At 41.7% G+C, this 20,545-nt stretch overlaps 1 protein-coding gene across 1 annotated transcript in view; it reads left to right on the top strand.

Annotated features, from left to right (window-relative positions):
* Positions 1–20,545, top strand: part of vwa8 (von Willebrand factor A domain containing 8) — a 206,176-nt gene that overhangs the window by 106,342 nt on the left and 79,289 nt on the right. Inside the window, exons 22-25 of the mRNA XM_055644777.1 lie at positions 9,815–9,890; positions 14,394–14,529; positions 15,790–15,909; positions 18,436–18,641. Of these exons, the coding sequence (XP_055500752.1) occupies positions 9,815–9,890; positions 14,394–14,529; positions 15,790–15,909; positions 18,436–18,641 (538 nt within the window). The remainder of the gene's footprint in view (positions 1–9,814; positions 9,891–14,393; positions 14,530–15,789; positions 15,910–18,435; positions 18,642–20,545) is intronic.

The following is a 20,545-nucleotide window of genomic DNA, read 5'->3' as shown; positions in this document are numbered from 1 at the left end:
AAGCAATTCTAATAAATGTCAAAAGATGGAAATCCTCAGCAGGTCAAGTAATATCTGTGGAGTATTGATTCAGGTTTATGGCCTTTCATATGACCAAACATTAGCTGCCATAGAGTGGCTCTAAAACCTCTCAAAGTTACCAAAACTGCCATAAGATGAGAAAGAAAGTTGCACTTTGTACAATAGAATACAACTATTGAACTAAACACCATCAAGGGAACTGGATTCTCCATTCAATTTCATTGCTGTGTTCTGTGCCAAGGAACAGGCTGAACACATTGTATGCAGCATAAATTTAGCCATGATGGCATCCTCGCTCTCGGCTGTTAGACTGTGGAATGCTCTACCAGCAGCAGCTGTTAACTAGAATGTTATTTCAAAGGAAATGTGAAAAGAGTTTGAAAAAAACCAGACTGGATTAAATAAGAGAGGAGCAACAACAATAAATGCAACAGGGTGGCAAATGCTGCAATTTCTATCTAACGGTGAAAAAGAACTTAGGGAACAGCATAGAAATTAACTTTCTGTTGAACTGAGCTTAGTGTACAAATATAGCTGGACACAGATTGATATACCTTTCCAGAGCAGCCAACATCAGGAGAAACTGAACCAAATAGAAGTGAAATTGCCTGGAGGTCCCAACTCAGTGAAAACAAGGGCATCCTGCTGCTAGTTTTAGTATCGGGATCAGTGGATTATTACTAGCTATAGGTAATAAATCAGGGAATTGCAACTACCACAATATTACATGTTGGCTAAGATATTTTTGGTTACAGAAGATTCTGACTGTTAACAGCCTGTTAGATTTGATGCAATCTCAGTGAGTTACTATTAGCCTCTGGTGAAATCAATTATTCCACCTTCTCCCCATTTCCCCATTTCCTCCCTGCATTTGCTCCCCCCATACTGCACCCCCCCTCCCTCCCTCCCAAGCTCATTCCCCAACCCTCCTGCTCTTGCTTCCTCTAACCCCTCTCCCTTTTCTGCCCTTGCAATCCTCCACCCACACTTCCCTCTCTATCCATATAATATAACCATATAACAATTACAGCACAGAAACAGGCCATCTCGACCCTTCTAGTCCGTGCCGAACACATAATCTCCCCTAGTCCCATATACCTGCGCTCAGACCATAACCCTCCATTCCCTTCCCATCCATATAACTATCCAATTATATTTTTAAATGATAAAAACGAACCTGCCTCCACCACCTTCACTGGAAGCTCATTCCACACGGCTACCACTCTCTGAGTAAAGAAGTTCCCCCTCATGTCACCCCTAAACTTCAGTCCCTTAATTCTCATGTCATGTCCCCTTGTTTGAATCTTCCCTACTCTCAGTGGGAAAAGCTTTTCCACGTCAACTCTGTCTATCCCTCTCATCATTTTAAAAACCTCTATCAAGTCCCCCCCTTAACCTCTGCGCTCCAAAGAATAAAGCCCTAACTTGTTCAACCTTTCTCTGTAACTTAGTTGCTGAAACCCAGGCAACATTCTAGTAAATCTCCTCTGTACTCTCTCTATTTTGTTGACATCCTTCCTATAATTAGGCGACCAAAATTGTACACCATACTCCAGAATTGGCCTCACCAATGCCTTGTACAATTTTAACATTACCACCCAACTTCTATACTCAATGCTCTGATTTATAAAGGCCAGCACACCAAAAGCTTTCTTTACCACCCTATCTACATGAGATTCCACTTTCAGGGAACTGTGCACAGTTATTCCCAGATCCCTCTGTTCACCTACATTCTTCAATTCCCTACCATTTACCATGTACGTCCTATTTTGATTTGTCCTGCCAAGATGTAGCACCTCACACTTATCAGCATTAAACTCCATCTGCCATCTTTCAGCCCACTCTTCCAACTGGCATAAATCTCTCTGTAGACTTTGAAACTCTACTTCATTACCCGCAACCCCACCTATCTTAGTATCATCTGCATACTTACTAATCCAATTTACCACACCATCATCCAGATCATTGATGTACATGACAAACAACAGTGGACCCAACACAGATCCCTGTGGCACCCCACTCGTCACTGGCCTCCAACCTGACAAACAACCATCCACCATTACTCTCTGGCATCTCCCATTCAGCCACTGTTGAATCCATCTTGCTACTCCTGCATTTATACCCAACAGTTGAACCTTCTTAACCAACCTTCCATGAGGAACCTTGTCAAAGGCCTTACTGAAGTCCATATACACAACATCCACTGCTTTACCCTCATCAATTTCCCGAGTAACATCTTCAAACAATTCAAGAAGATTAGTTAAACATGACCTTCCAGGCACAAATCCATGTTGACTGTTCCTAATCAGACCCTGTTTATCCAGATGCTTATATATATTATCTCTAAGTATCCTTTCCATTAATTTGCCCACCACTGACGGCAAACTAACAGGTCTATAATTGCTAGGTTTACTCTTAGACCCCTTTTTAAACAATGGAACAACATGCGCAGTACGCCAATCCTCCGGCACTATTCCCGTTTCTAATGACATTTGAAATATTTCTGCCATAGCCCCTGCTATTTCTACACTAACTTCCCTCAATGTCCTAGGGAATATCCTGTCCGGACCTGGAGACTTATCCACTTTTATATTTCTCAAAAGTGTCAGTACTTCCTCTTCTTTGATCCTCATAGTTTCCATAGCTACTCTACTTGTTTCCCTTGCCTCACATAATTCAATATCCTTCTCCTTGGTGAATACCGAAGAAAAGAAACTGTTCAATATCTCCCCCATCTCTTTTGGCTCTGCAGATAGTTGTCCACTCTGACTCTCTAATGGACCAATTTTATCCCTCGTTATCCTTTTGCTATTAATATAGCGGTAGAAACCCTTCGGATTTACTTTTACCTTACTTGCCAAAGCAACCTCATATCTTCTTTTAGCTTTTCTAATTTCTTTCTTAAGATTCTTTTTACATTCTTTATACTCCTCAAGCACCTCATTTACTCCATGCTGCCTATAATTATTGTAGATCTCCCACTTTTTTCCGAACCAAATGTCCAATTTCCCTTGAAAACCATGGCTCTTTACAATTTTTACGATTTCCTTTCAACCGAACAGGGACATAAAGATTCTGTACTCTTAAAATTTCACCTTTAAATGTACTCCATTTCTCTTCCACATTTTTCCCATAAAACAAACTGTCCCAATTTACTCCTTTTAAATCCTTTCGCATCTCCTCAAAGTTAGCCTTTCTCCAATCAAAAATCTCAACCCTAGGTCCAGTTTTGTCCCTCTCCATAATTATATTGAAACTAATGGTATTGTGATCACTGGACCCGAATTGTTCCCCAACGCATACCTCTGCCACCTGACCCATCTCATTTCCTAACAGGAGGTCCAGTACCGCCCCTTCTCTAGTAGGTACTTCTATGTATTGTTGCAAAAAACTATCCTGCACACATTTTACAAACTCCAACCCATCTAGCCCATTTACAGAATGTGTTTCCCAGTCTATGTGTGGAAAATTGAAATCTCCCACAATCACTACCTTGTGCTTACTACTAATATCTGCAATCTCCTTACATATTTGCTCTTCCAATTCTCGCTCCCCATTTGGCGGTCTATAATACACCCCTATAAGTGTTGCTACCCCTTTCCCATTTCTCAGTTCCACCCAAATAGCTTCCCTAGACGAGCCCTCTAATCTATCCTGCCAAAGCACTGCTGTAATATCTTCCCTGATAAGCAATGCAACACCTCCACCTCTTGCCCCATCCAATTCTATCACACCTGAAGCAACGAAATCCTGGAATATTTAGTTTCCAATCACAGCCCTCCTGCAACCATGTTTCACTGATCGCCACAACATCATACTTCCAGGTGTCAATCCAGGCTCTAAGTTCATCCACTTTTCTTGCAATGCTCCTAGCATTAAAATATACACATTTAAGAAACCCACCCTCTCTTATTCTCTGATTATTTTCTTTTTCTTTCTCTCTCCCCTACATTTTGGGTCAGAGTGCTACCATTCTCTGCCCCCTGCTTCACACACTGACTGCTAGCTTTCCCAATTTGAGTCCCTCCCCCCCAACCATACTAGTTTAAAGTCTCCCCAGTAGCCTTTGCAATTCTCCCCGCCAGGATATTGGTCCCCCTTGAGTTCAAGTGCAACCCGTCCTTTCTGTACAGGTCGCACCTTCCCCAAAAGAGGTCCCAATGATCCAGAAACTTGAATACATACCCACTGCACCAGTCCCTCATCCACGCATTTATCCTCCACCTCACTCCATTCCTACTCTCACTGTCGCGAGGCACAGGCAGTAATCCTGAGATTGTTACCTTACCAGTCCTTCTCCTTAACTCTCTACCTAACTCCCTAAATTCTTCTTTCAGGACCTCTTCTTTTTTCTTTTTTTTTATCCCTCTCCTTCCGGCTCTAACTTCCGCCTCTCTCCCTCTTTCCTTCACTTTTCCTACTCTCAATTCCCCTCCCCTCCTGCCCTCCTGCCCTCCCTTTCCCCACCCCTCCTACCCTTGTTTACCCTTCCCATCCTGCCCTAGCATCTGCTCCCCCTCCAACCCACAACCCTCGCATGCCCACTTCTCTTTCTCCCTCTCCCCTTCACCCTGAAATCTCACTTTACCTTCTGTTTTCACTTCTCCCTTCCTCTCACTTACTCACCACCCTCTCTCTCCTGCAGCTCTTGTTTCCCCTTCTTTTTTCTTCCTGTCATGGCAAATGCACTATAACATGATCATGGCCATGGTGCTCAATGGCAGGGGAGTTAATATATAATTGCAATACAATTCTTGATCTCACTTGATTGCCTAGAACATCATAACCTTAGAATCCAAAAATATTTCAGAGCTCATAACCATTTGTTTCAATATAAATCAAAGTTACCTTTCACCTTGTACAAGATGAAATATTTATAAGCATTTTCATCATCGGCCAAAAAGGATTCTACTCTGATCTGCCCCTACTTTGAATACACTACATTAAACATTTGGTCTGGAAGGTTTTCTGATTAGTTTTGTGCAATTATCTGAAGAAGGGTCTCCACCCAAAACATCACCCATTCCTTCTCTCCAGAGATGCAGCTGAGTTACTCCAGCTTTTTGTGTCTTTGCAAGTTTGATTGGTCAGTTCTGGTTTTTGGGGCTAAATTCAGATTAAAACTGTACTTTTTAAACTTAACATATGATGAGTAAGATTTTTAATGACTACAGGTTTACTGGCTTCCAATTGTAGGATTTTTAAAATCATGCTGTGGGTGAAGCGGAACTTTTTATTGCCACATTCAAGGATGAAGAGTGGAACTGGGACACCTGCAGTGCAGCTGTTCTTCTAAAAATATCTAAGAGCATTATCTGCATTCCCACTGAAGTTATTTCTGAAACATGCTGGTTTTGCCTGACTAGCCTACCTCCCAGAGAATGAAGAATCATGAGATGGAACAGAAAAGACTAGAACAAAAAAATCTCCAATAAATGGCTTTTGGATTCTTAAATTAGTGAAAGCAAAAAATATGTTGATGTATTGCCCTACAGAATGCCCTAACGTGATTTATTGCGAGACTTCTCTAATTTCAGATAGTCCTTGCTTTATCCCTCCTTTCTCTCCCCCTTCCCAGCTCTCCCACAAGCCTACTTTCTCCGCCTCTTCCTTTCTTTTTCCCGCCCCGCCCCGACATCAATCTGAAGAAGGTTCGACCTGAAACGTCGCCTATTCCTTCTCTCCATAGATGCTGCCTCACCCGCTGAGTTCCTCCAGCATTTTTGTCCACCTTTGATTTTTCCAGCATCTACAGTTCTTTCTTAAATATTACGAGATGATGTACCTGTTACAATTATGTATTGTTGTACAATTATGTATAACAAGGATGGTGAACTAATGGCTAATGAATCTCTTCTAAATATTTTGATTGGTTGAGGTTTAATCATTTCCTGAGATGCTGAAATAGAGATATTTTATCTTTACCCAATCTGCAAGGCAATATTTCTGATACCTGTAGTATAAAAACAAGGAACTGTAGATGCTGATTAATACACAAAAGGACACAATGTTCTGGAGTAGCTCAGCAGGACAGGCAATATCTCTGGAGAACATGGATAGGTGACATTTTGTATTGAGACCCTTCTTCAGACTGATTGTAGTGGGGGATAAGAAAGCTGGAAGAGGGGAAAGGCTGGACAATGTGTGGCAGCTAATAGATGGACACAGTACCCGCAAGAGAGGTTTTTGATTGACAGATGGCCAGAGATAAAAGCAGAAGGTGTGAGACAGCATTGAAGAGTTGCGAATTGTGAAGCCACAGGGAGGAAAGTAGCTAAGGGGCACGATGGGAGAGGAAAGAAATAGGTGGGATTGCAGATGGGGCACAGAGGAGGGGAGAACAAGCGGGGGGGGGGGGGGTGAAAAGGGGTGGGGGGGCGGGGGGTTCTTAGAAGTTACCCAAAATTGAAAAAATCAATGTTCATGCTAAGTTGTAAGCTACCAAAATGGAATATGATTAAGAAAGCAGATGATGGAACAATCGAAGGTAGACAAATATACTGAAGAAACTCAGCGGTTGTGGCAGCATCTATGGAGCGAAGGAATGGGTGACTTTTCGGGTCGAGACCCTTCTTCAGACTGATTGGATGGGGGTGGGAAGAAGGGGATGGGGGGTCGGGAAGAAAAAAGGAAGAGGCGGAGACAGTGGGCTCTGGGAGAGCTGGGAAGGGAAGGGGAGGGGAAAGAGGGAGAAAGCAAGGACTACCTGAAATTGGAGAAGTCAAATGTTCATACTGCAGGGGTGTAAACTACCCAAGCGAAATATAAGATGCTGCTCCTTCAATTTATGGTGGGACACTCTGGCCATGGAGGAGGCCCAGGTCAGATTCGGAATGGGAGGGGGAATTGAAGTGCTGAGCCACCAGGAGATCAGGTTGATTATTGCGAACTGAGAGGAGGTGTTGGGTGAAGCAATCGCCAAGCCTACTCTTGGTCTCATGATCCGCTTGGTGTAGATCAGCGGATGCAATAGATGAGGTTGGAGAAGGTGCAGGTGAACCTGGAAAGATGGCTTAGATCCTTGGAGTCAAGGGGGGAGGTAAAGCGACAAGTGTAGCATTTCCTGCGGTTGCAAGGGAAAGTACCCGGGGTGAGGGGTGATTTGGGTGGGAAGGGAAGAATTGACCAGGGAGTTACGGAGGGAGAGGTCTCTGCGGAAAGCCGACAGGGGAGGAGATGGGAAGATGTGGCCAGTGGTGGGATCCCGTTGGAGGTGGCGAAAATGTTGGAGGATTATCTGTTGTGTGTGACGGTTGCTAGGGTGGAAGGTAACATCCTTTTTAAGTTTTTCTTCCAATAGGTACAGAGATCGAAACTACTAACTTCCCTCACTAAAGCCCTGTACCATTTCAAAAGCAGTTACTTATTTACACCAGAACTAAAGCCAATAAACCACGTGGCCTTCCCAATTATCAGTTGTTGTAGTTGTGTGTTAACCTGCTGTATGTTAAGTAATAATGCGTCAAGAGCTCCATGTAGTAGCCGATACGTGCGTTGTTCTCAGTAAGCAAAGCTTGGTGTATTGCTCTACTTGTGCAAAAGTGATTAACCTCACTTTTTTTTTTACCTCACCTGCATCTTTTCACTCAAACTCTTACATTCTTCACACTGCACATTTTCTCACCAAGTTTTGCTTCCTGAGAAAACGTAAACATTCAATTTTGTCCTTGTATCCATCGGATGCTCTCAATATTCAATCACCAAAAGCGCAATGCTCAAACATAACACCCTCTCTTAGTAAGAGCTCACCAACCTGAAAATAATCTATTTATTACACTCCTCCCTGCCCTGTTAGCAATCCTTCGCACAATCACGAGTTCTTATTTCATATATGCATCATTAGTCGATAGCTGATCAAATGTCTATTTAAAATACATGTACATTTCACCTATTTGTTTCCTCTCGTTTCCTATCTAGTTATATATCAGAAAGTACAATTTGAACTGTCATCATTGCCTTAGCAGCAAGTGGGAAAAAATACTTGCGTTACACAATGGTCTGGAAACAGCACCTTATCACCAGGGTACCAGTGTTCATTTATCCCATACCAGGCATCGAGGAGAAAATTCTTCCTCCTAACTTGACACTCCAGGAGGTTCTCCAACCACTGTATCAGGTGTGACAGCGCCCCCTCCCTCAGAGGCCACTCTGGTCCATGTCACTGGCTGACAGGCCAGGAGAGGCCAATCCCCAGCATCACTGCTAACGGCTGGGTCCAATTAGCTGATATTTGTTTGGCCACGTGAACCTCGTCAGCGTACACCCGATAAAACCCAGGCATTCCAGCCAGAGGGGAGAAGAGAAAGAAGAAGGAAGTGAAAGGGAATACAAGTGGGGTGCCTTCCTGCCAGCCGTATTCCCCTTTCACAGGTTCGAAGAAGACTGGGCCATTGGGACAAAACTGAGACCACCAGTGCCAAGATTGGGCTGCCGGGAAGAAGCTCTAGATACCCAGCGTCTCTACTGAGGCTAAGACTAAATGTACCTAAGCAAGCCTGATGTGCCAGTGTGTCTTCCTGCCCACAGACAGGGCAAAGACGGAGCCGCTAGGATAATGCAGAGGTTGCTAACGCCATCTCTTCAAGCCCCAAAGCTGAGCTGCCAAGATAAACCTGAGACAACCAACATCTCCTCTTGAGGAAAGGGTGAAGCCTGAGTTTGCCATGTCTCCCTCTTTGTGACCCGAGTGATTTGCTGGGATCGCCATGTCTCACCGCATATGCGCCCTGAGGGTGAGGGACAGCACCCTTATGCGGTCCTGGACTTTCTTACCACTGTAACTAAAGTATATCATGTAAGTTCATCCATGATAAACAGTGAGGTCAGTGAACACTGCAGAAAGGATCCAATGTTGTTTCTTTTGGAAAGTGGCATGAATGTGAGATTAGTTCCGTTGTGGTCTGAATCCATTCTTAACATGCCAACAGGGGCATTGTTCTGTAGGGTGAGCAAGATGTTCCACAGCTTCCATTCAGATACTTGATATGCAGAGAATTATGTGGAGCAACAGCCATGGCTGAAAGTCAGCTGTAAGTGCCAGAATCTGGAGGCGTAGATCGTGTCCCTCGGTGGCTGCCATGAGTAGACTGTCTAGTGGTCCTGATATGTGGAGAAACCCCATTGACGTGCTTGAGCATATTTGCCGTACTTCTGTGCATTCTGCGCCCCAAGGTAAAATGGATGCTCTAGCCCTGTTGGGCCAGATATTATTGATCCAAGTCCAGAGATTTGCAGAGTAAACACTAGTGGTTTCCAAAGTGATGCAAGGAAACTGCCTGAGTTCAACATCGTAAAAACCACCCACGCTAACAGCTGTAAACCTTCTATTTCTTCATGCCTAAAACACTGACTGGCCTCTTAGTTTTCAGCATGGAAATAAATGGAATGTAATTACTTGGTTGAAAAATGCTCTCGGATTTGCAGAGCATGGGATAAGGCTCAAAATCTGTTTGAGATTTTTTGTATTAATTATCAATCCAAGCTTAGAATCATAGTGTGATGCAGCTCATAATGAAATCTTTCAACCCATGTTGACAGAATCGGCTCTTTGAAAGAGTCATCCCATCAGTCTCCCTCAATCACTCTTTCTCTTGTTTAAACATATATGAAATTCCATTTAGCTAATTAGTTTTACAATAGATAAAGGAATATTGTACCTCATCATTTATCCCCTTTTTAGGTACTTGTTTTTATCAATTCATATTTGGTTAAATTGTAACAAAAATTGTTTATTTGTAAACAGGGTTCTAAAATTTTAGCAATTGACATTGTGATGTGTGTTATTTATTTTCAGAGACACCACAGTACAGAGTCTCACTCTACAGCCTTCAGTACAACACGGGGTCATCATGTATGAGGATTCTCCTCTGGTTAGTTTCAACAAACCTATAATAAGCTTCCTTGTCCCTACTGATCATTTCCCCTCCTTTGGACATTCATCCCCCATTCCCGAGTACCTCTGTTCCCTTTCATTTAGTTTAGAGATACAGAGTGGAAACAGGTCCTTCGGCCTACTGAGTCCACACCAGCCAGTGATCACCTGTACACTAGTTCTATCCTACATACGGGACAATATACAGAAGCTAATCAACCTACCAACCTGTACATCTTTGGAATGTGGGAGGAAACCGGAGCACCCATGCAATCACAGGCATCACAGGCAGAACGTGCAAATTCTGCACAGATAACACCCACAGTTCGGATCAAACCCAGGTCTTTGGCACCTGTAAGGCAGCACCTCTCTATCGCTGCACCACTATGCCGTTCTCTTTCCTCTCCCCCATCCCCTTCCACCTATAGTCATCACTCCAGCTAACTGCCGATTAAAACCCCACCTCACCTGTATCCACCTATCACTTACCAAGTTTTGTCCTAATCTCGTCTCTCTTTTCCAGCTTTCTCCGCCCAGTACAATCAGTCTGATAAAGATCCCAACGTGAAATCCCGCCTGTCCATTTGCTCCACAGATACTGCCCGACTGTGTTTTGCTACAATAAGCTTCAATAGCCTGTTTTCATCCCTGATTCAATTAAATAGATGAAAGCAACAGTAAACACCACAACAACAAAACATTCAGCAGGCCAGGCAGCATCTGTGGAGAAGCAAACAGAATTTATGGTCCTTAATTATTATATGTACCAAGGTACAGTGACATTCTTTTTTTGCATAAAGACCAGTAAGATTATTGCCATGCATGAATACAATCCCTGATTAAGTATAGAAACAGCCCACTGAGTCCATATGCAAATGTCACCAGGTTTTGACGCATTTTTCAAAGTCCCATGAAATCTTGTTGCAGCCATCGCTTTCATAGAAACGTAGAAACATAGAAAATAGATGCAGGTGTAGGCCATTCGGCCCTTCGAGCCAGCACCACCATTCAATATGATCATGGCTGATCATCCAACATCAGAATCCCTTTCCGGCTTTTTCCCCACATCCTTTAGTCCGAAGAGCTAAATCTAACTCTCTCTTGAAAACATCCAGTGAATTGGCCTCCACTGCCTTTTGTGACAGAGAATTCCGCAAATTCACAACAAAAGGTTTTTCCACATCTCAGTCCTAAATGGCCTACCCATTGTTAAACCTTTGGTTCTGGACTCCCCCCAACATGGGAAAACATTTTCCTGCATCTACCCAGTCCAATCCTCTAAGAATTTTATATGTTTCTATGAGATTCCCTCTCATCCTAAATTCCAGCTAATACAAGTCGACTCATTATACGTCAGTCCCACCATTCCAGGAATTAACTTGGTGAACCTACGCTGCACTCCCTCAATAGCAATAATGTTCTTCCTCAAATTAGGAGACCAAAATTGCACACAATACTCCAGATTCGACCTCCTTGGACCTAAACTCACAATGAGGGCCAACATTCCATCGGCTTTCCTCACTGCCTGCTGTACCTGCATGCTTACTTTCAGTGGCTGATGTACAAGCACACCCAGGTCTCGTTGAACCTCCCCTTCTCCTAATCTGACACCATGCAGAAAATAATCTGCCTTCCTGTTCTTGCCACCAAAGTGGATAACCTCACATTTATCCACATTATACTGCATCTGCCATGCTTCTGCCCACTCACCCAACCTATCAAGTCACCCTGCAGCCTTCATCCAGTTTGTCCCGCGAATCAACGTCCCTTTCCTCGCCTGACCTTCAGCCTTCGTGCCCCAGGGGCACCTCCCGCAGCCGACCCTGAGGGCGCAGAAGATAAGATCCCTGGTTCTTCTTACCTGCCCTTTCCGGATCCTGGTCTTCAGGGGAGAGCAGGAGACAAGCCTCGGATGAGGCCCCCACTCCAGGCAGATTCCTGGTTCCATGGCGGGTGAGCCAGGTCTGTATGTCCACGGCCCATCCGGAGTTCTTCAGGTGCGCACGGTAGATAACATATTGGAATATGTTATGTTATCCCCAGGGCCAGATAGGCTGCATCCCAGAGTACTTAAGGAAGTAGCTCCAGAAATAGTGGATGTATTAGTAATAATCTTTCAAAACTCTTTAGATTCTGGAGTAGTTCCTGAAGATTGGCGGGTAGCAAACGTAACCCCACTTTTTAAGAAGGGAGGGAGAGAGAAAATGGGGAATTACAGACCAGTTAGTCTAACATCGGTAGTGGGGAAACTGCTAGAGTCAGTTATTAAAGATGGGATAACAGCACATTTGGAAAGTGGTGAAATCATTGGACAAAGTCAGCATGGATTTACGAAAGGTAAATCATGTCTGACGAATCTTATAGAATTTTTCGAGGATGTAACTAGTAGCGTGGATAGGGGAGAACCAGTGGATGTGGTGTATCTGGTCTTTTAGAAGGCTTTCGACAAGGTCCCACATAAGAGATTAGTATACAAACTTAAAGCACACAGCATTGGGGGTTCAGTATTGATGTGGATAGAGAACTGGCTGGCAAACAGGAAGCAAAGAGTAGGAGTAAACGGGTCCTTTTCACAATGGCAGGCAGTGACTAGTGGGGTACCGCAAGGCTCAGTGCTGGGACCCCAGCTATTTACAATATATATTAATGATTTGGATGAGGGAATTGAAGGCAATATCTCCAAGTTTGCGGATGACACTAAGCTGGGGGGCAGTGTTAGCTGTGAGGAGGATGCTAGGAGACTGCAAGGTGACTTGGATACGCTGGGTGAGTGGGCAAATGTTTGGCAGATGCAGTATAATGTGGATAAATGTGAGGTTATCCATTTTGGTGGCAAAAACGGGAAAGCAGACTATTATCTAAATGGTGGCCGATTGGGAAAGGGGGAGATGCAGCGAGACCTGGGTGTCATGGTACACCAGTCATTGAAGGTAGGCATGCAGGTGCAGCAAGCAGTAAAGAAAGCGAATGGTATGTTAGCTTTCATTGCAAAAGGATTTGAGTATAGGAGCAGGGAGGTTCTACTGCAGTTGTACAGGGTCTTGGTGAGACCACACCTGGAGTATTGCGTACAGTTTTGGTCTCCAAATCTGAGGAAGGACATTATTGCCATAGAGGGAGTGCAGAGACGGTTCACCAGACTGATTCCTGGGATGTCAGGACTGTCTTATAAAGAAAGACTGGATAGACTTGGTTTATACTCTCTAGAATTTAGGAGATTGAGAGGGGATCTTATAGAAACTTACAAAATTCTTAAGGGGTTGGACAGGCTAGATGCAGGAAGATTGTTCCCGATGTTGGGGAAGTCCTGGACAAGGGGTCAGAGCTTAAGGATAAGGGGGAAATCCTTTAAAACCGAGATGAGAAGAACTTTTTTCACACAGAGAGTGGTGAATCTCTGGAACTCTCTGCCACAGAGGGTAGTTGAGGCCAGTTCATTGGCTATATTTAAGAGGGAGTTAGATGTGGCCCTTGTGGCTAAGGGGATCAGGGGGAATGGAGAGAAGGCTCAGTACGGGATACTGAGTTGGATGATCAGCCATGATCATATTGAATGGCGGTGCAGGCTCGAAGGGCCGAATGGCCTACTCCTGCACCTAATTTCTATGTTTCTATGTTTCTATGAATAAGGAGCCTTGTTCGGAATGAGAAAAGTTAGAAGACTAATGCTACTATCACATCTGCTTCTATCAACTGTGGCAGTGTGTTCCAGGCACCCACTATTCCCTGTAAAAAAACAAAATGCCCCAATACTTTATACTCCCCCCCCCTCAGACCTTAGCTATGCTCTCTAGTTTTTGACATTTCCACCCTGGGGAAAAAGATTCTGCCTTTTGTAATTTTATATACTTCTATCAAGTTTCCTCTCAACCTCCAACGCTCATACATCTAAGGGGAACATAAAATATCCCTTTGCGGAGTGGGAATAATTGCATTATTCATCAAAAGAGATAATATAGACAAACCAATTGGCTGTCTTCTGTGCTGTATGAAAACATTCTCTTTCTGTCGCTCATCCCACACTTTTTTCGCCAGCCTCCCACAGGCCATTGAACAAAATACCCAGCTGTCAGCCTACAAGTTGAAAATTAGAACAAAAAGGCTTTATACATTTTTGTTATCAATTACTTGCAGGAAACACCCACTCAGTATACTCTCCCCTTTCAAGCAGCATTTCATAACACCACTTGGAAGATCGAGCACCTCTCATTTACACCTTGCTTTGACATCCCAATGTGAAATTATTATCTCTATGCTTGTTGCTCTTGAGCCCCTTCAGACATTTAAAGACCTCTATCCTGCATCCTCAATTTGTTCTAAAGGAAAGAACCATAACCCATTTGCTCTTTCCTGATAATTATAACCTCTCTGGTAGCTTTGTACCATCTCTAGTGATTCTGTATTGACACACTGTTCTGTTATTACTTGGCGGAGGATGCAGAGGCTGTCGAGCCTACTTGATGAGGAAATAATAAATGGCAGTTGTTTCCTTCGTACCCAGGTGAAAGCTGTTAAATCCGGACACATCCTACTCATTGATGAGGCTGACAAGGCACCAACCAATGTCACCTGCATCCTAAAAACATTAGTGGAAAGCGGCGAGATGATTCTGTCTGACGGAAGACGTATTGTTGTCGGTAAATATTGCTGATTCTCTGAAAATCCACCAGGAGAATAGACCGAATAGATTATAACGTGATTTTGATTGTGAATTGGAGAATTACTTAAAAGTTACTTTGGAAATTGACAAGTAGAAAAAAAGATGTCTTGCAAATAAACAGTCAAGAGGAAAATATTTTCCAGAGAAACTTTCCATGTAACCTCCCATTGAAATTGACAGACAAACATTTCTATTGACACTTGTGCATAAACACCCTATTAATGCATGTAACATACTGTCTTTAGTATTTTCAACTTTCCATAACAAAAACTTAATACCATTTTAAAATAATTTAGTAAATTCAGTGGAGAAAAATACATTATTGTTGCGAGCCTGAAATTCTCTAGCCATAAACCCCTTTTCTCCATAGACACAACAGTTTTTTTCTAATGAAATTTTGAAATGTCATTATGAAATTTTGAAATTTTAATGAAATAACAAAATTTCTTTAGGAATGTAACTATTGAGTTATAGCAGAATTTTCTGTATATCTATTTTACTCATTCGTAGGAAGCCAAATTTATATTCTCTTCAAAATTAGAAACAGGGATTAAATACTGTAATTCACTTTTAAGCTTTAGCCGTAATAAAATCATCTGTAACATGGCATAATCTCATCTCCAGAGGTGTGCGCTGGACAGGTTTGATTGCACTGAGACTGGGTGAAGAAGGCCACAACTAGAATCCACAATTGTAGGATGGTTATGCATTAAAAAGTGACATCTGACACCGCAAAAAAGTAGAGGCGAATAAAGTAGATAAACCAGGGAAAGTTAAGGGAATAAATGAGAACGTACATGTGAATAGCCTATTTAATATAGTAATAGGTCTAATTACTATAGAGTTATGGGGTTAGTGGAGGTGGATGCTCCAGGCAAGATGGTGCGGCTGATAGAAAATCAGTTTACTTTTTTTTTTAAATCTCTAGACAGTCCGCTGGAACAGATTTTTATTAAAGGCCTTGCATCACTTATTGCAATAAATTAGCCTCTCGTGGAAGGTGTTGCACATCCTTCCCAACAATTGGCAGCTAGGAAACTGGCTACTTCATACCTGACCTGTTTCCCTCCCTAATCCTTTTGAATTGTACTGGGCAAAACTCCCAAGCGGAAATTCTGGACCGGAGTCAGCCAATCATTCAAGTTTTTTTTAAAAACAAGTATAAAATGTTTGTGTTAGCAAAAGAAGTTCTCTTTAATTATTGAGGAATTTGATGGATTACATGCTGGTATTTCAGATCAAGCTAGTGCTGAAGGAAGACCTGACGTGATAGTAATTCATCCAGATTTCCGAATGATGGTTCTGGCAAATAGACCTGGTTTTCCCTTTCTGGGTAATGATTTTTTCGGTGCTCTAGGTGAGATTTTTAATTTAATCCTTTACACTGAATTTGGTGTTTGTGAGTTTACTCGAATGTGTACACTAGAATTGTTACACTTTTACACTAGTTTATGATAACAAATTAACACATGGAGCAAGTTCAATAGTTATTTCTCTTGTTTCCAACAATTTAACGTGCCACAATTAAGAGGCAATGAGATTATTTTTGGTTTTATTTCCAATAAAGCAATCATGCCTTACTAATGATCTTAGAAGTGCAAAATGCCAAATTTCTGATCCTTTTCAAGTACTTATCAAATCTCCTTTTGAAAGTTGCTATTGAATCTGCTCAGCACATCATTCCTACATTACTTTCAGACTACAACAACTTACTGCTTAAAATTATTTCTCCTCAACTCCCCTGGTCACCATTCTACTTGCCGGACTTCCCTATCCATTTGATCAAAAGCATTCACAATTTTGATCCCTCTATCAAATCTCATTTTAATCTTATCTGCTTTAAATAGATTCATCTCGAATTCTCCAGTCTCTGCACAGTCTCTGCATGTGATTGAAGTCCTTCATCCCTGTTATCATTCCGGTAAATCTCTGCACTCTGCAAGGACTTAATAACATTTCTGAAATGTGGTGGCCAGATTTTGATAGTTCTCCAGCTGAGGCTTAACCACTTATTTAGAACTTGTTTTTGCAGTCTGTACTTCTATTAATAAAGCAAAAGATCCCATATGTCTAGCGTGTCCTTCAAGATTAAAACAAATCAAATGCTCCAGCTCCCATGTTCCTGCACCCCCTAAAATTGTACCATTGTGTCCAATGTTGCGCTTCCTCATACTCTTATCAAAATAAATAATTTCTTATTTTCCTACATTAAATGTATTTTGCCTTCTACCCACTTCTGTACCAGGTTTCTGCTGCTCTTTATGTGAAAACATTGAAATCATACTCTGCAGAGCATCTAACTCATTAATGCATTTCAGATAGAGTAGTTATTCTAAAACTATTCATTGAGTCATGTACCTCTCATTTCTCGTTTTTTTACGATTTTAAAGAAGGCCATTCAGTCTCCTGAGTCCATGCTGGCTCTCAGAATAATCTCATCAGTCCTTCTCCAGTGCACTTATTTTTTTGTAATCTATTCTCTCTGACTTCCTATCAATTTCTCTCAGTTCTCTTGCAACTTACATACACTTGGGGCAATTTACAGTAGCCAATTAATTGTTTAGTCATTGAACCATATGGCATGACTGCAGAAATAACTAACATTCTGTCTTATCTCTGATTTAAAAGGCTGATCCCTTGTATAGGCAGTGGCTCCTGGTTCTAGACCCTCCCACAAGAGGAAAGATTCTCTCCATACTCAAACTCAGAATTTCTTGTGTTTCAGTCACCACTCCCCATCCAAGCCTAGCCTGTCCAAGCATTCCTCATTGGACACCTCGCCTATTCCAGCTATTAGTGAAGCAAACCTTTGCTGAAACTTTTCCAATGAATTAACATCCTTCCTTAGATAAAGAGACCATTACTATTCAGAGTGCTCCAAATGTTCTTATCAATGGCCAATATAACTGAATATAAATAACCCCTGCATGCTATTCCCTGTGCAATAAATGATAACATTCAGTAACTTTCCTAAGTACTTGACCTGCATACCAGCCTTTGTGAATCATGCACTAGGACACCCTGATCCCACAAGATCTCAGAGCCCTACGCTCTCTCACTATTTAAATTGTATCGTTTTTTATGTTCCTTGCCAAAATGAACAATTTCACACATGATGCTCCAATTGCTAATTCTTTTCAAACTCACTTAATCTATGTGTAGTCCTTTGTAATCTCCTTATTTCCTCTCTGCAACAATTTCCTACCTCTCTATCATCCGTGAATTTGAAACAATACCTTTGATGTTATAATTCAAGCCACTTTTATAATCTGTGGGGGGAAAAAACTGAGGCTCCAGCAACAATCCTGGTGGTACACCTCTCTTTACATTTTACCAACTGGTAAAAAAACATTTATGTCCACCCTCTGTTTCTTGTCAACCAAACAATCATCTGTCCACATCAATACGTAACCTCCGACATTAGCTTATATTTTTCACAATAATCTTTGGTACACCTTATCAAATATTGCTTTCCTCCAAGGAAAGTTTGGTTTATGTTAAAATATGATAGGGGATTGGATTATAAGGACTTGACCATCAAAAATATAATATTTATTGCTGGGGTGTTATTCACCCCTTCTATTTGCCAATGTATTTCAGAAACATGCTAATGCACTTCTTTTCAATGCATATTATAAGTAACAACAAAATAATGTATGAGCATAGTAAGAGTCATTTAATGGAACAGCTTCCAGAAAGGGGGAAATATTAATGGGAGTGTGGGTCATATGTATATCATATATAGGGATAAGTCAATGGCCACTGCTCCACTGAGAAGGCTACTAATGAGAGAAGGACCCTGCAACACTATACATTGTGTGTTGGGAATTCCAGTGTTGTCTTAAGATAATGATACATCATTCATTTATTTCTTTTTGGACAGGTGATATATTTAGCTGCAGTGCTGTTGATAATCCTAAACCTCAATCAGAGCTTGCTATGCTTCGACAATATGGTCCTGATGTCCCAGAGGCAGTTCTTCAAAAGCTTGTGTCGGCCTTTGGCGAGTTGAGAAACATGGCTGATCAAGGAATAATAACCTACCCATATTCAACAAGGGAGGTTGTCAATATTGTAAAACATCTACAGGTATGTGAGCGTTCAGCTGAAAGGCATTACATTAGACGTGGGTAGGAACTTCAGATTTGACATTTTCTCTTCCCCAAACTCATCCAATTGTCAAAAACATTGTGATTGGTATTTGTTTATTATTGCCCTGTGTAGCGAGATACAGTGAAAAACTATTTTTTGCATACTAAGCAGGCAGATCCTACCATACGTGAGTGCAACAAATGGCATAAAAGAGAAAAAAAAAGAGTGCAGAATCTAGTGTTACATCTATAGAGAAAGTGCAGATAAACAAAAAAAAGTGCAAGGGCTGCAACATGGTAGATTGAGAGCGCAGGAATTAATCCTTGGCATATGAGATGTCTGTTCAAGAACAGCGGGGAAGAAGCTGTTCTAGAATATGATGGTACGTATTTTTGTGCCCACTTCTTGATGGGAGAACGAAGAAGAGAGAATGACCAGGCTGTGAGCAGTTCATAATGTTGGCTAGTTTCCTGAGGCAACATGAAATGTAAATGAATATGAGGGGAGGAAGATTGATTTGCTTGTGTTGGACTGGGTAGCATCTATGACACGGCAGTTTTTTGCAGTCTTCAACAGAGCAGTTGCCAAACCAAGCTCTGATGCATCCGAATAGGATGCTTTCTACGGTGCATCTGTAGAAATTGGTCAGGGTCATAGGAGACATACAGAATTGTCTTAGTCTTCTGAGGATCCAAGATATATAAATGTCGCCCTTTGGATTGGAATGCTGCCGAAAATATACTCTTCTGGTATATTAATTTTCACTTCACACTCAACTGTATAATGTTTTCTCCTTACTTTACAACCAGAAGAATTACATAGAACTAAGAACCTAGAACTAGTACCTAACACATGTACAGACTATTCGGCCTACAGTGTTCATGCCAAACATGAAGCTGAGTTACTCCAGCAATGTGTCATTTTCTGTAAACGATTCCTTGTGTCTAGTATTTTTCTTAGCCTAGTTTATTTCATAATTGCTCCTGTCTAAGTATTTTTGCTGTTGTGGGAATTTAGTTTAGTTTAGAGATGCAGCATGGAAACAGGCACATCTGCCGAGTTCATACTTATCATAGATCACCCGTTCACACTAGTTCTATGTTAACCCACTCTCTCATCCATTCCCTCCAAACTTGGGGGAATTTTCCGAGACCAATTAGCCTATAAACACGCACATCTGATATATGGGAGAAAATCTGAGCACTCGGAGAAAACCCATGCGGGTCACAGGGAGGACATGCTAACTCTACACAGACAGCTCAACAAGGTCAGGATTGAAACAGGGTCTCGCACTGTGGTGCAGTAGCTCTACTAGCTGGGCCACTGTGCCACCCCTTGAATTGTTTTTTAATTAATTAGAAGAATCACAATTAATTTTAATTTACGTTAGATAAAGTAAACTATTAAAGAGAAGGAATAATTAAGCTGAAAGAGCCATCTTATTTAATTCCAGATTTACTAAGAGACAGAAAACAGCAGCTGGAATCATATTGTTTGGATGCACTGCTAAATTGTTTTCACTTTAGGGAACGTTTCTGTATTTTCCACCATTGCAATAAACATAATTGTATGTGCAGCTTTGGACTTCAACAAACTACCAAAAGCAGATAAAATACTTTGAGACATATTACGAGGTGCTGTTTTAATCATGCTTAGTCAGTTCTCAGTTGATATCATGGTCAGAATAATGTGAATGATACCCTAATAGCCGTATTATTGAAAGCAGTTAGATAACAATAAAATGTGACAGAAAAGCATTATCGGTGCAGCAAATAATGACAATCTAATAATGCTAGTGTTCCAGAAAAACCTCATGAAATGTAAATTTATGAGATGAGAATACTCAGCATTGCATGGCCTATCTATATAATCAAATCTAGTCTTCACCCACAGTCACAGTG

The sequence above is a fragment of the Leucoraja erinacea genome, chromosome 13 (genome assembly GCF_028641065.1).
Source record: "Leucoraja erinacea ecotype New England chromosome 13, Leri_hhj_1, whole genome shotgun sequence".
Taxonomy (NCBI): domain Eukaryota; kingdom Metazoa; phylum Chordata; class Chondrichthyes; order Rajiformes; family Rajidae; genus Leucoraja; species Leucoraja erinaceus.
Note: the sequence above shows the minus strand (reverse complement) of the source record. Positions and strands in the feature narration are given on the sequence as shown.